This window comes from Cyprinus carpio, chromosome A19, assembly GCF_018340385.1.
Source record: "Cyprinus carpio isolate SPL01 chromosome A19, ASM1834038v1, whole genome shotgun sequence".
Lineage (NCBI taxonomy): Eukaryota > Metazoa > Chordata > Actinopteri > Cypriniformes > Cyprinidae > Cyprinus > Cyprinus carpio.
The window spans coordinates 9,303,263-9,318,040 of NC_056590.1; the positions used below are offsets into that span (position 1 = coordinate 9,303,263).

The 14,778-nt window shown below is 34.6% G+C and overlaps 1 protein-coding gene across 3 annotated transcripts in view; it reads right to left on the reverse strand.

Moving 5' to 3' along the window:
- Positions 1 to 867: 867 nt before the first annotated feature.
- The window catches only part of LOC109085850 (trafficking protein particle complex subunit 9-like), a 201,821-nt gene continuing 187,910 nt past the window's right edge, over positions 868 to 14,778 (reverse strand). For 2 of the 3 annotated variants that reach the window (XM_042776264.1, XM_042776263.1), the window contains 2 exons: positions 3,978 to 4,201; positions 868 to 1,830 (listed from right to left, as the gene is read on the reverse strand). In XM_042776264.1, the coding sequence (XP_042632198.1) occupies positions 1,654 to 1,830; positions 3,978 to 4,201 (401 nt within the window). In that variant the 3' untranslated portion in view covers positions 868 to 1,653. The remainder of the gene's footprint in view (positions 1,831 to 3,977; positions 4,202 to 14,778) is intronic. The other variant, XR_006162617.1, reaches the window with a different exon arrangement.

Here is a 14,778-nt window from a genome sequence, read left to right on the forward strand (position 1 = left end):
CTACATAAACGGCCATTGTTATATTATCTGATCCCTCAGATGAATAATTTTAAAAGCAAATGACCTCTTCTGTTAATGATTCTGAGATTTAGAGACACAATTTGGTCAGATGGACTTTGAGACAATCTCAGCGCTGGAATCCCTGAGTGGACGTTTAATGCTAATTGAATAACTGCAACTGCAATCACTTACCATTACAGCACATAATGTAGACCATTTCATCCGCCTCTTGCATTATCATCACTGAACCGCACCACAATAAAAGCATTAATATCACATTTCCAGCAATCATCAGTTGCTAGAAAGCTCACCTCAGAAATATGACCTCAGTTCCTAGAACAATATGAGGTGAAAACCAGCACATTCATATCCTGTTGTGCTCGAGTTCATTCTTAAGTCTGGGTGTTTTTTGTATTTTAGAGCAGGTCTGATACACATTTAAGAAATGAATTCTAAAGTGCTGAAAAAAACTCTTCAAACCACTATTTTTTGATTATATTTTGAGTTTTTAATTAACATTTAATCAATATTTTATCTAATTTGTATAACTGCAAAGTCAAGTGAAGTCAACATACCAATCATTAGCTTAGATTCATAAATAGATTAAAATCATCAGCTGATTGGAATTCAGATTCATAAGCAAACACATTAAAGAGACTAGACTAGTTTCAGAATTACATGTGAATCAAATTCACTCTGTCACAAAACCATTTATGCATAAACCCCCAAAAAACTGATCCAAATGTGCTAAAAGCTGTATGCATTCCTACATGAAAATTTTGTGATAAGTGTGTAAACCATATTTACATGCACTATTAAGACAAAACCCCTACAAAACCTGCTGAGAACATATCCAGGTCATATTTCAGCCCAAAATCATGTTTTTTTTTTTTTTTTTTTTTTTTTTTTTTTTTAATGCCTGTTTGTATCAAATTACTTTTTTTTTTGAGAACTAAGAATTATTTTAGAATTCAGAATTTTTCTTATAACAATTGAGAACATTTTCCCTCCAACTCTCATTACTACAATGCACAAAAATCTAATCAAATTTCGATTTTATCTATGATGATTGTTTTATCATTTTATTACAATATAATATATATTTTTGTTAAATACTGTAGTCAAATTATTGTTATATATATTATTGCAAAATAACAAAAACATTGCAGTAATGCAATAATTCTGAGAATCAATATTTACAATTATGAGAATTACAAAACAAACTAATTAAAAAAATGACCAAACACATTACAGTAATGCGACTTAAGACAAAAAGTTCTTATTTGTCATTAAAAAAAAAAAAAATCAACTAGAGGCTTCAACTAAATCCAATTTAATGAAATATGAGCTGGAGATGTTTTCATCAGGACTAAATTGTAAGACCTCCTTAGATGTTTTCACTTAGTGGTTACCTGAAAAATGAACTTCATCCTTTTGTGTGTCTCTAAAGAGGAGAATGAGGGCTTCAGAACGGATCGTAAAGTGGAGGATTTGGCATAAACTGAAACATCTTCAAACTCTAAAAGCTTCATACACTAGAAGCGCACTTGCTCTAGATTAGCTCAGTAGTACTCTGAAAAACAGCAGATTTCTCCCAGGTCCTTTTGCAAAGGCCTACTGAGTGTGTGAGGTCAAAGGTCAGAGTTCAGAAGCTCAGGCGGCTGCTTGGATTGGCTCCTGGGCTCTGATGTGGACGCTTGGCAGACAGAACCAGGCGGGCGGCAGGTCGCGGGCTGTGCTGTCATCTTGAAACTTGATGTTCAGATAGAAATCACCGGTGTACAAGAAGAGCAGGGCTCCCACGCACACTGAGTTCTCTGTAGGGTTCACCTGCAGATGAGAACATCACACACCTCAAACACCTGCTGACTTCAGCACTTCAACCTACACACTCTGATCATAGTCCTGTGGTGGTCAGTCCGTAGATCTCACTTTGTTCCATTTTAGTGATTCAATCTACTTCATGCTTTTTTTATAATATTAATAATAATAATAATATCAGTAGTATTATTAAAAAATATTTGACATAATTTCACAAAAGCTACCAGTTAAAGGTTCAGACACGAATAACTGAATTTATGCTTCTCATGATCTTAAAAACATTTTAATCTAAAGGTTTATGATTTAATGCTTGTAATTATTGTTTGTACAAATAAATCAATAAATAAAATTACTCATACATTTTAATTTAATTCAATTTATTTGAGTATTATTATTATTAATAGTAGTAATAAACATTTAAATAAAAAATACATAAATATTAGAAAACTGTCATGCAGTATTACATGTAGTGTATTATGCATTTATATATTTATTTCAGAATTTCACATACGCTACAAGGTAAAATTTTGGGTACAAGGAACTTAATTTATGCTTCATATTATCTTAAAAACATTAAAGGTTTATGATTTAATATATATATATAGCATATATATAGCACTAGTAACAAATATTGAAATCTAAAAATCCATTACAGATAATCTAAAAATATTATGCAACACGACATGTACAGGAGCATCTCAATAAATTAGAATGTCGTGGAAAAGTTCATTTATTTCAGTAATTCAACTCAAATTGTGAAACTCGTGTATTAAACAAATTCAATGCACACAGACCGAAGTAGTTTAAGTCTTTGGTTCTTTTAATTGTGATGATTTTGGCTCACATTTAACAAAAACTTAACTTAACCCTGGACTTCAAGCAACTTTGGCTATAAGCTTCTCCACCCTTCCTCCAGACTCTAGTACCTTGGATTCCAAATTAAATACAAACCTTGCTCTCATCTGAAAAGAGGACTTTGGACCACTGGGCAATAGTCCAGTTCTTCTTCTCCTTAGCCCAAGTAAGACACCTCTGACATTGTCTGTGGTTCAGGAGTGGCTTAACAAGAGGAATATGACAACTGTTGCCAAATTCCTCGACACATCTGTGTGGTGGCTCTTGATGCCTTGACCCCAGCCTCAGTCCATTCCTTGTGAAGTTCACTCAAATTCTTGAATCGATTTTGCTTGACAATCCTCATAAGGCTGCGGTTCTCTCGGTTGTTTGTGCATCTTTTTCTTGCACACTTTTTCCTTCCACTCAACTTTCTGTTAACATGCTTGGATACAGCACTCTGTGAACAGCCAGCTTCTTTTGCAATGAATGTTTGTGGCTTACCCTCCTTGTGAAGGGTGTCAACAATTGTCTTCTGGACAACTGTCAGATCAGCAGTCTTCTCCATGATTGTGTAGCCTAGTGAACCAAACTGAGAGACCCTTTTGAAGGCTCAGGAAACCTTTGCAGGTGTTTTGAGTTGATTAGCTGATTGTTATGTCACCATATTCTAATTTGTTGAGATGTTGAGTGAATTGGTGGGTTTTTGTTAAATGTGAGCCAAAATCATCACAATTAAAAGAACCAAAGACTTAAACTACTTCAGTCTGTGTGCGTTTTTTTAATACACAAGTTTCACAATTTGAGTTGAATTACTGAAATAAATTAACTTTTCCACGACATTCTAATTTATTGAGATGCACCTGTATATTAATATATTTCACATACACAATACCAGTTAAAAGACTGGATGTTTTTATCTAAAGGTTAATTATGTTATGGTTTCAATTATTTCTGAATAACTAAATAAAGAAAAATATGAATTTTCATTTGTTTTACATAACTCCCACACTTTTTTCATAGCTATGATGACTTTACTCCAATGTGGAAAATAACACTAATAAAGAATAAGTAGATGTGTGTTAGTGTATAAGCCAAACGTTTTGCAAACCTCTCTCGAAAGAAACAAAATAATGTGAAAACACCCAAAGTGATTGGGGGAAGCTAAATTTGGATTTCTGTTGAAAGAACCTTGTATGTAAGTGGGTCTTCAACACCTTGACTGTGACTGAAAGCTAGACGATTCTCAGAAGTTGAGGACATGACCCAGCTCAGACTGATTCCTGCTGCTGTGTGCTTTGCTCTGTGCGTCACTGGCTCACCGTGCCCATGTAGAAGGTGTTGGAGCCGATAAAAGTGATGGCATCCTGCAGGTCGTAGTTTTGGACTCCGTTCTGATAGTCTTGGAAGGGGATGACAGTTAGAGAGAATGGCCCGACAGCGCTCTTGCTGCGGTTGGTCAGTTTCACCTCTAACGGCACAGCGTCTCCGACCCTGCAGTCAGCGATCATGTCACAGTCACACGGCTCACCGTTAACCACAACATCTGCAGACAAAAAGAGAGAGAGACAGACAGGAGAAGTTCAGCCGAAAGCATGAGAGAAGCTAAAGGAGTCTCCTCTTTTGAAACACTGTGTAGACATGCTTTATATTTGCAATGCAAAACTCTTCAGCTCACCCAGAATATTTATTGCAACTAAACTGCAATAAGAAGTCATTCAGTCATAACATCACAAACACAAACACAAGCTCATTTACTGAATCATGTAACACATTTCTCCAAACTATGACAAAAAAATCTCACAAACCTCAAACTTCAAGGACAAGCTCACTATTCAAAACTATATCACTTTGCCTTCATAAAGCCATCAAATATGAATATACACAGAGCACTCATTACACACTGTCTGATTCATTAAAAACAAAATGAACTCCACCACTATGCATGAATCAAAACAGCTTGAAATGTTTAACATAGTGAAAAACTCCCAGCATTTAAAGGAATGAGCATGCAGGCACTGAAAAACCAATACCATCAAATATAAAACACTTTTTTTATATGAAAGTTTTGCTTTTGTGATTACAGTGTGATTCAGAAAAATGAAGCATCACTTCAGGAAAAGAATACTTCCAATATTTTGGATGCGAATGAACACAGTAAGAAGTCTGTAGAAAAACTGTAAAAATAAATAAATTATATACATACATACAAACATATATATATATGTATGTTTGTATATATAAATTTACATTTAGACATTTAGCAGAGATATTTAAAAAATAAAATAAAATGTGTAGAAAATAACCTACTGAAAGCAAAATATTTCCACTCATTATAATTTCAAAATCATAAAAAAAAAAAAATGACCAAAAACTTATAAACGGTATTGCAATTTGGACTATTTTTTTTGCATTTTTGCAGAACAACTTTATTCCACATTCACTTTCATTGTATGAAAAAAAGAGTAGATCCCCTTTTATGCTCCAAGGAAGAGAAAATCGGTCTGAACGACATGTGGGTGAGTAAATAAATGACGACAGAATTTTCAATCTTGAGTGAACAAACCCTTTAAAATGAAATGATACCCACAAAAACAATCTACTAGGCTATTTCAGTTGATCATCAACCTTAGTTCTGCCTCTCAGGGAGTCAAACAGTGGTAACCCACGATGTACCAGGACTGATCTCAGAGCAGATCATAAATAAACGCTCACTAAAAATAAAAAAGAATCAGAAAATAATACAGGTTATGTGTTATAGTGAAGAAAATTGCATCTCTCTTTCTCACATAACACGATCCCTGTCCCTGGAGAGCAGCATGCTGGGAGATGTGGTCCCTGCGGGCCTCTGTCAATGACATACAGACAGACAGCCTGCCCCGCAGGACTACAGCAGCTCACTGCAGGACGAGTCCCACACAGATAAATAATCTCTCATTGACAAGACAGCTGTAGATGTCAGGAACGGCAGAGCTGCTCTCCGAGGACTAGGTTTAAGCTCTGAGAAGCGGCAGGTACGGCCGTCTGTTTGGGTAATGATGATTTAACAGTTGCTATCATAACCGTGAAGGCAAATGTCAAGGTTTTTTTTTTATAAGCCGAGCCCAAATGTTTAGCTTTGCATCATCAAATATTCATAGTCCCAACTGACTGACGTAAGACTTGGTGAAATAAAGTTTTTCACTCTGCAAACCCAAATGTTATTTCAAGTCCCAAAATAGCATTCCACCAGAAACAGAAAGTGGTTTTGGAACAGAACAATGCCACCGGCACTGACTAAACACAAGCTGTTCAATCAAGATTCATTCCAACAACTCCTGTTTCATTTAAAGGTTTGTCTTTAAATGCCAAAGATCAAACACAAACACTGCCACTTAGCTATCAAAATAATGTGACGTATGGAACAATATTCAGCTGAAAATAGGGAAAAACTGGATTTATGGAAAAAGGGGTGTTTCATTAGTCGTTTTTATTTTATATATTTATACACACACACACACACACACACACACACACACACACACACACACACACACTGTAATATAATTAATAATTTTTTATAGTTTTGTATATTTATGATATTTTTTTGTTTTTTTAAATTTTATATTATGATTATAAAGGCTGCATTTATACGCTTTAAAAATATAGTAGTTTGTTTATTTTTTTTAAAAAATATTACTGCAATTTAAAATAATTTTCTTTTTTAATAGAAGATCATCTATTCAAAATTTTAATCTATTCTAACAATAGTCTTCACAATCACTTTTTATTAATTTAACACATCCTTGATGAATAAAAGTATTCATTTCTTAAAAAAAAAAGAAAGAATTAATCAGCAGATATATATACTTTCAGGGTATGCATGTCATGTTGCATTTCTTTTTTTGCTGGTTTATATTTGTTGGATGGGGTATATATTGATTGTATGGGTTAAAATTATCAATTTTTCTTTTATGCCAAAAATCATTAGGATATTAAGTAAAGATCATGTTCCATGAAGATATTTTGTAAATATATTAAAACTTCATTTTTGATTAGTAATATGCATTGCTTTAAAGGAGATTTTCTCAGTATTTTGATTTTTTTGCACCCTCAGATTCCAGATTTTCAAATAGTTGTACCTCAGCCAAATATTGTCCTATCCTAACAAATACATCAATAGAAAGCTTATTTATTCAGCTTTCAGATTATGTATAAGTCTCAATTTCAAAAACTTTACCTGTATGATTTTGCGGTCCAGGGTCACAATTAAATTTAAGTCCCACTGTACTTTTTTCAGAGAGTATTTATTTTGCACTGAAATGGATCACATTGCATTTTCATGTTGTCTTTAAATCCATTGCAGCTTTCATAAGATACAAAGTCTAGATTTGGAATACAAAATCCACCAAAAAAAATCATCCAAAACATGAATCATGTAGTTATACCTCCTTCTCAACACTTAATCTTGTATTCTGAACACAAGTTCAGAGGTTGATTCTGCTGTGCTAGTTCAGGAGTATCCATATCACTCTCTCTCTCTGTGTGCGTTTCAGCTTGTAGACAATATGTGACCACAGTCTCCACTTTTCTGAAATTTTATCTTATTTTCGCTCGATCCACTTTAAAATTAATAGCCCAGCATTTCATCTGCCACCCACACACACTTCAGTAACCAATGTATTCAATCAGAAAATCTCTACAGGTGAATCTCACCAAACTGGTCAAGGAGATGTCTGGGTCACATTTCTCAATAAGAAAACATATTTTGCAAGAAAATGATGCTCATACAGGGCCATTTGTTGGACATGATTCATTTTCATGAAAATGAAACACATTTACCCTTATTCTCTAATGCAATAACATAAAATAAGATGGATGGATGGATGGATAAATGGATGGATGGATGGACGGACGGACAGAGAGACATTTTGACAGCTGAGTATTTAAAATGTTGAATTTTTCTGGCTGTTTCTCAATTCCAGGCTACTACAACAATAAGTCAGATTTGATAAAGTAAAAATAAAATAAATTAAATTAAATTAAAATAAATGTTTATGCATGGCAACATTTGTTATACTATTTTTTTTTTTTATTAAAATCATTGGACTACACTGCAGTATTACAGTCATGAAAGTCTAATGAGAATCACAACTGAAAAAAAAAGGTTAGATTTCAGGATGCATTACAGTAATGTTTAATTAGGTGAAAAAAATATGGTTAATCTTCATAAAAAGAAAATCAGTTTAAAATTCGTAATACTCTTGATTTTGTGCTGACTTTTGAGCTGGACATTTCTTTGTGAGTTGACTGGCATCAGAAAGTACATCAGTTAGAGTTACAGCACACAAATTCCCATGGATACAGCTGGATCTGCATGGAAACAATACACTGCAAAACGCACCTGCACCAAATGCATGTACACGCGCTCATACACATGGCTCTGGTGCGACACCTTACCAAGTGTTATATTTAGTTTTTTAAAGAGCTGTTGCTAGGAGATGTGACAGTGATAGGTAAATCATCTGCTGACGGGAGGAGATATTCCTTCATAAGGAGAACAGAACAATGACAGAGAGAGAAAGGGGCAATCAGACATGCAGAGAAATGCAAACTCTGTACAAAAACAACATTTTTACATTCTCCGAAGAAAACGGGAATAGTGCAAAACTCACCGCCATATTGCTAGTTTGTTGCTAGGTGGTTACTAGGGTGGTCGCTAGGTGGTTATGTACTTAGCCAAGTCAGAATGATTCACCTTCAAGCTCCTGCCATTAAACACAACATTCTGCTGATCTCTGGTTTACCACGTCAGTACGGTTGTGATGCCTGTTGCTCTAGAACGGTTGTTGGGGGTAACCACGATGTCACAGCACACACAAAAAAAGGAACAGGTCGTCATGGCAACCAGGTCTGCCCATGGCACTGAACGGACAGAGTAAAAGTGCCAGAAAGCCAGAAAACCGTCCGACTCAGCAAAGCCACATGCACAGACTGATTCCTGGAGTTTGCAGTAGTTCTGTGTATTACAGGAGTCTTACCTGCTTTTTAAGAGTCAAACTCACCTAAAGGATGTCAAAACAACAGACTGAGGCTGTTTAACCTAAACAAACAACATTTCACAATGACAAAAAGTTAAATGGCAAGTTCTTATTTTCACCTAGTGGCAAAACAAACCGAATATGCACCCAATACAGAGGTTACCATAGCAACAGCATGGCCACTTTGCATCAGTACTGGACGGTATATTTGCAAAATGTAAGTTCTCATTATTTATCACTTAAAACGCTAGTGTTTTATTCAAAATTACCTACTGGAAAATTGCTTATTATTATTATAATTATAATTATAATTATTATTATATTAATGATGACCCTGAAAACTACCATGAAAATTACCTTTAAGTATTATTATTATTATCATTATTAACAACAATAATAATGCCACTTAAAATTGTCCTGAATATTACCTAATAGTATTCCCCTGAAAATGACCAATTATTATTATTATAATTATTTTTATATTAATAACACTGAAAATTACACTGAAAACTACCTATAAGTATTTTTTATTATTATTAAGAAAAAGAAGAATAGAATAAGTCATTTTCATTTTAAAAACTAAAACAGCACAAAACCTTCAACAACTACATTGGCTTGTTGATGTGCATGCAAATGGCTTGGAACAAACTCTTCCTAACTCTTCAGAAGGGTTTCTACCAAAAAGTCTGGATAAACTTGGTCCTAAGCTTTCTTAGATTTTAGAACATGAATGTCAGCGATCTATTAACAGCCCGCCTGTTAATGTTTAACCATGTGGTAATTTAGATGAATTATTAAGCTGAGTTATACTAAGGTGGAGCGCGATCATGTAACAGCATAAATTTTACTTGGAAATCTATATAAAAGCACAGAATCAGCAGGCCGGTGACCTCAGGAAGAGTTTATCTTCTCATCCCATTTCCTCCACATTAGCACTGACTCTTGCTCGGCAAAAGCCATCCGCTGTCAAACATGAAGGTGTCTGGTGCTTTCAGGCCACTACAATCACACTAGTGCCGTATCTGCTCGAGAGCTTTATTCCAAAAGGCTAAAGGAAACATCTGCATTGTCTTCTTCAAGATCAAGGCACATGTTTTCAAGTGCACTTCTCAATGCTGAAAGAAACTCTAGTGGGATCAGGTCTGAGGGACACAAAAGACCCATTTCAATCTGCTTGTTCTGAATTGCAAAGCTAGAGAGCAGAGCAATGTCCTTCAAACACAGTTCTGTCTGGTTGACGCGCCGCTATTAATCAACGGTGAAAGAACAAGAGGGATATCTCTCGCTGAATCAAGCGCTTAAAAATGTGTGGTGAAGACAGAATGGTTACGTAAGATCAATTAATTACAACGCTTCAAAGTGGCACTCTATTGAAATCCCTCAGTCTTCTTTTTCTTCATCTTCACAAAATTCTCCAGTTAATTGAGCTCGAACCGCTTAACAGATTTCTTTAGCACTTAAATTTAACATTAAAGTTTGAAATCCCCACTGAATTACCGTAATTACGAGTTTCAACTTGTAAAAATAGCTCATATCTGAGTCAGAGGATGTGAACAGGTCAGAATAAAATCTTTCAAATGCCACTTTGTAATTCAGGTTACTTAAACATTCAAAAATCTATAACCACCATTGATGATGTAATATTTTCATACAGAATTGAGCTTTTCGTTCTTGCAAGAGGAAGAAAAAAAAATCAAAACTTCAGTGTATGCAATATATGCTGAACTGCAGCTGATCTTTGCTTTTATGCATTTACATGCATACTGATTTGTTATAGCGTTTTTCTTTCATATACACATATGGACACTGAATTTAATGCATCTCTACATTATTAATGCAAATATACTTTTAATGTGAAGGACTAAATCACTGAATGAATAAATGAAGTTGATCTTTCTTTTATACATGCACATGTGTACTGAATAATAATTGAACTTTTTTGTCATGCATGTATTTGCACGCTGAATTTAATGCATCCACACGTGATGAAATGAAAAATGTCGATGTTTAATGTGAATAAATGTTTGTGTGTGATGCAAAATAGCATGTGAGACATACATACTGTAAGTTTTAAATGCAGTACTTATAACATAACAAATAAAAAATACTAAAAATTATAAAATGTTAAATTTATAAAGAAAAAATTGCATGACACTGTATATACAGTATGTGTGAATTAGTGTATGTTATTGTGTGTGTGTGTGTGTGTGTGTGTGTGTGTGTGTGTGTGTGTGTGTGTGTGTGTGTGTGTGTGTGTATATATATATATATATATATATATATATATATATATCAACATCAACATATCAGACTTTTTAGAATTTGTATTGAAAGCCAAAGATACAAAGAAAATGCATTGTTCAAAGGGACTAATTAAAATAATAATAAAAATTGAGAACATTTAAAGGTAGAATACATTTTAAAAATTCAATGTATTTTACAAAAAGACTAAGTTTGACTAAGTTTAAGTTTTACATGTTTTTAAAATCTAAAATAAATGAAAATATGAATATTTTAAATGTATTAAGAAAAATAAAAAAAATTTTTTTAATGAAAAACAGTACATGACATCCTCTGCCAACTCTGCCACACAAATTTTGAGTCTTACATCTGATCAAGGAGATGAAGATGAAAGCCAAAGAAGATTGTTTTAGTGTGAAAACAGCACATTCTATTATATTTGTGCACTGTCACGTTCACACTGGCTATGAAATAAAGAGACTGGCATCAAACTTGGCTGAGAACCTCCGGCTGGCGATATCTCTTTCTACAGAGAGAGCTTGATCAAATCAGAACTTCCTGTTTTGGACAACACTGAATTCATCTGAACTCAAAATCACTCCTGTTCATTTCCAGCTTTAATTATTCCTATCCTGGATCCATTCTGCCACATTCTTCCCTCAGATCCGGCCTGATCTGGCTGGATATTCACAATCAACAAAGGTGGCAAACAAATTCACAGAGGCAGCACATACCTCCCTGCATCAAAAAATAAAGAAGCTCCAGGCTCAAACTTTTGCAAACAAATAATTCAACTACAACAATGAAAAATTCTCAAAAAAAAAAAAAAAAAAAAAAAAAAAAAATATATATATATATATATATATATATATATATATATATATATATATATATATATATATATATATATATATAGGGATGATTGATTTATTTTTAAAAAATCTATTAGAATAAGTAAAACAAAATATATATAAATTATATTATGATTTTAATTTACATTTTTATCATTATCATTAAAATATAAAATTAAACAAACCAAAAATATATATTTTTTAAATGTCCTATTCTCTTTCACCTAAAAATGGTCTGAATTACTAAAAAGGCTCGCGGAGACTCCAACAGCACAAAGCTCACTTTGAATCGTTTACAATGCTGAGCTAACCTGACAGACGCTGACCAATAATCAGCTACGCCTGATTCGCAAACACAGGTTACGGTGTCAGTTCAGCTGTGAAAATACGGCCGCCTGACGAACACAACCTGCAGAGCTGATCAATGATGGAGGGAAAACTGTGCTTGGCAAGGTTACGCAGTGAAACTGCTCTACAGAGCTGTCAAACGAGGAAAGCAGCACATAAAAAGAGGAAAGGAAGTCTGGATTGGATGTGAAATGTTCTCTGCAGGAGGTCCGTGTCTGCTGGAGATTTCTTTTGGCCTTACGAATGATTAATCTAAACTAGATCCACTGCACTAAATGATATGTTCATTGTCCTCCTTTGAAGATGCTGGGGAGCTTTGACACACCACTGAACATGAAACATTCTATTTGGACAAAAAATTGCTTTAAATGAATAAATAAATAAATATGTTGTGTACGATTTCAGGCCAATATCTGTAACCTCGAGTGCCATACTGAATCTGTCAAATGCATAAAAATGTAAATGCCAATAAATATAATATAGGCTTTATCCAATTTCTAGTGTCTGCACTTAACCCAGACTTTCTCACACAACAACTGGCGAAATCCTCCACTTGGGCAGACATTAAATCAGCACTAGCCAAAGATGAATTGCCACTTACTGCTTGCCTGTTGCCAACACAGCCACTTGGCAGAGAGGCTTCTGCTTGGTCCTACAGTTGTCATTTGACATGGTCATTTTAAATTTTAATTAAATTTAAAACGACAAAGCAAAATGGCACACTTAAATTCCCTAAGGTACGTAGGTGCGTTTCAGACATGCGGCTTGTTTGTGTTGTTCTGAAGTGGGCTAAATTGTCACATTTTCCAAAATTTAGCTGATAGCAAAAGAGATGGACAACATCTCTGCAGGCTTTTACTGACCTTCTTTCTGTTCATCAACATTATTGTTTATATCGTTTTGAGCAGGAAGTGAAGTGACAACCATGGAAGCGCAGGGAGAGCGCAAAACAAAACACCGGTCACGAATTAGAAGGACAAGACGAGGATTTGTAAAGAAAAACGTTGGAGGATTTCGATATAAGCCAGAATGAGATTGGTTTTCCTTTGCCGTAAACAAATCATGGTTCTCATGAGACTAGCACATTCTCATCAGAGCTTCCACTGGAATGCCACTCTGTCATGAAAGCACGTACAACTTAAATTACAGTTTATTAAGATTTAAATATGAATATTTTTCTTAAACAAATGCACTGATTCAATTCAGAAGGCCTTTATTAACCTCCAGAAGACATGTGGAGTACTTTTTATGATGAAATCTCGACCCCCATTCACTGTCATTATAAAGCTTGGAAGAGCCAGGACATTTTTTAATATAATTCTGATCGTATTCATCTGAAAGAAGAAAGTCATAAACAGTACACTTCAATATACCGTACACTTAGAATGGCTTGAGGTTGAAATCAAGCAGTAATTTTCAAAGACATTTTTGGAGAAAAAGGCATGTTTTGTTTATAAATTATAGCACAAATCACTTGAAATCTAAAAGTCTTAGGTGAATCCAAGTAAACGTTTGCCATATATGCCTACATAAACCATATTCAGGGAATAACACACAGGCTCTGATTCTTCTCTAAAAATGGGGTGACTTTATTTAAAGCACTTACCCCTGCTTGGTCCTACAGTGGTCATTTTACATAGATACTATCTTTAACATTTCAGTATGACAAAGCAAAATGGCACACTTAAATATAATGGCTATTGCTTAAATTAAACCTGCTTTCTATTAATCAACGTTACTGCTATTATCAGTTTGAGCGGGAATCCAGGCTGCTTATGGAAAACAACAGCCATTAAAAAGCATTTTCAGAGAAAAAGGCATGTTTTGTTTATAAATTACAATATAAATCACTTGAAATTTAACAATCCTGGGTTAAAATGCTGCCACGTATATACTTACACAAACCAAATTGTGGGAGAAACACACCAAGCTCTGATTAATATCTAAAAATGAAGCATAATCTTTAAAAGTGTTTGGAGATGAAACATTTTGAAGTGCAGTTTATCCTCTTAGAGAACAGCACAATGTCTTCTTAACTCTAAACTTCAGGTAATTGTTTGCACAAATGATTGTTATTAAATGTAGGAATCAGGCTGTAATGAGTGTGCTGTCACTGCTGTAGCAGTGGGAAAGGCTGCAGTAGTACTGCGTTCGTGTTCTGTCAGCAATACACCGACGTGTTGGAGGGCGGAACCACAAAAGTGAGATTTAATTACAGACTCATAGGGAATCAGAGTCATAAATGCAGCAGTATTTCTATAACTTTCTCGTTCTGCTGTGGGTCTAAATAGGATTGGATGCAGAGAGATGGCATAGAAATAAGCTTGAAATCCAACACGGATGGGACAACTGTTAAGTATAATGGGTCTGCACAGCTGTTTGCATTATTGGTTAAGTTATTTTCATGTTACTGGGAAGCTACTTTAAAACAACGTGCATTGTAAAAAGCACTATATAAATAAAGGTAAATTGACTAGTATGATAGATCTGCTTGGAATAAACAGAAAGGCTGACTGAATCTACCACAAGGACAAAAGTCTTTAACAGAACAAGACGCAACCTACACCAAATGGGCCTTCAGATCCCCAGTCAATCAATGATCTGCCATTTGAACGGAGCTCAATTGGATCTAGGTGCCAAGAACTGGGTCTCCACCGAGAGGC